This window comes from Sapajus apella, unplaced genomic scaffold, assembly GCF_009761245.1.
Source record: "Sapajus apella isolate SASKATOON/1434 unplaced genomic scaffold, GSC_monkey_1.0 scaffold7866, whole genome shotgun sequence".
NCBI lineage: Eukaryota > Metazoa > Chordata > Mammalia > Primates > Cebidae > Sapajus > Sapajus apella.
This window is the reverse complement of record NW_022444787.1, coordinates 1,487-3,093: the sequence shown is the minus strand read 5'-3', so window position 1 is coordinate 3,093 and position 1,607 is coordinate 1,487. Positions and strand designations below refer to the sequence as shown.

General features: G+C 45.4%; 1 protein-coding gene across 1 annotated transcript; it reads right to left on the bottom strand.

The window, feature by feature from the left end:
* Positions 1–228: 228 nt before the first annotated feature.
* LOC116548191 (tripartite motif-containing protein 48-like) lies at positions 229–639 on the bottom strand (the record flags this gene model as incomplete). Its single annotated transcript, XM_032273777.1, has 1 exon — positions 229–639. A coding segment is annotated over exon 1 (411 nt), but the record flags the coding sequence as incomplete, so codon positions are not given.
* Between the last annotated feature and the right edge of the window lie 968 nt (positions 640–1,607).

Genomic DNA, 1,607 nt, shown 5'->3' with positions numbered 1-1,607 from the left:
CCCTGACATAGGGAGGGAGCCCAGAATGAAAGACAAGTCAGTCCCAGAGAAAACTGTTTCCTTTGTTTCCCCTTCATGTTTGTCAAAACTCTGAAGTCTGGAGCTAGGAAACTTTAAAACAGAGATGCTTAAGGGACTCAGAGATGGCTTCCTCTAATCACCAAGAAAATATACTCACAGGAATATTATGTATCCTTTACAGAAATTGATCTTCAGAGGCATACTTACCCGGCATTCCTCAGCAGCCCATTCAATGGGACAGTGTCTGTGATCTTGGTGTTCCTGAGAGTTGGAGCACAGCAAACAGAGCAGGCTCTTGTTCACTTCACAGAACATCTTCTTTGTCTCCCTGTGAGCCCCACACATTTGCTCCTCAGCGCTCAGGAACTGCTGGAGACTGACTTTTCTGAGAAGGGAAGCCATCTTCTTCACACGAATGTCAGTTTTGAGGTTTCTCTGCCATGTTGTCTTCTTGCACTCAGAGCACTTAGCAAGAACTGGGAAGTTTGGCCAGCTGATGTATAAACAGGGCCTGCAAAAGCTGTGCCCACAGTCTATGGTGACTGGGTCTATGAAGTAGTTCATGCAGATGGGGCAGGTGAGTGCCCTCTGGAAGGCTTGCAAGAATCCAGAATTCATCTTCCTGAGGAAGAAAGAGCAACACATCATTTGAGGGCCTGGGTTGGTGAAAAGCTTCTGAACATGTGGTGATACGTGATAGTTGTATGTTCTTTACTTTAGGGTGTTAATTAAAGCAGAACAAACAATTTCTTCTGTAGCAAAAATGAAAAACTCACACATAAGGATGAAATATTCATCCTTCAGGCTTTATAGCAGACATTACTGACTAGTTGCCTCACTATCCCTTCTATTCCTAGTTCCTGTCTGTAACACAATACAAATCTATTCAAGTACCTGTCAATCAAAGAAAGTGATGATAAAAGTCTCAATATTTCAGGGGATTTATTTGCCAAAGTTAAGAATGTGCCTGAGGCTGGGAGCAGTGGCTCTTGCCTGTAATCCCAGCACTTTGGGAGGCCTAGGTGGGCAGATCACAAGGTCAGGAGCTTGAGACCATCCTGGACAACATGGCAAAACCCCGTCTCTACTAAAAATACAAAAATTAGCTGGGCGTGGTGGTGTGCACCTGTAATCCCAGTTACTCAGGAGGCTGAGGCAGGAGAATTGCTTGAACCCAGGAGGCGGAGGTCGCAGTGAGCTGAGATCGCGCCACTGAACTCCAGCCTGTCAGTTGGCGATGGAGTGAAACTCTATCTCAAAAAAACAAAAAACAAACAAAAAAAAATGTGCCGGAAAGACAGCCTTTCTCTGAAGATGATGCTGACAGCTCCAAATTTAAAGGGGAAAGGGTGGGATATCGAGCAGCACACAGTTTTACATAAACAAAAGGGGCAGAAAGAGTGTAGAAAACCTGCATTTTACATAAGATAACAGAAACAAAATGGGATAGGGGACCAATCAGACTTGCATTTGTGTCTGGTGGGCCAGGGTGATTGCTCCTGTAAAGATTAGCCATCTGCCGGGTGCAGTGGCTCACACCTGTAATCCCAGCACCTTGGGAGGCTGAGGTGGGTGAATCAGGAGGT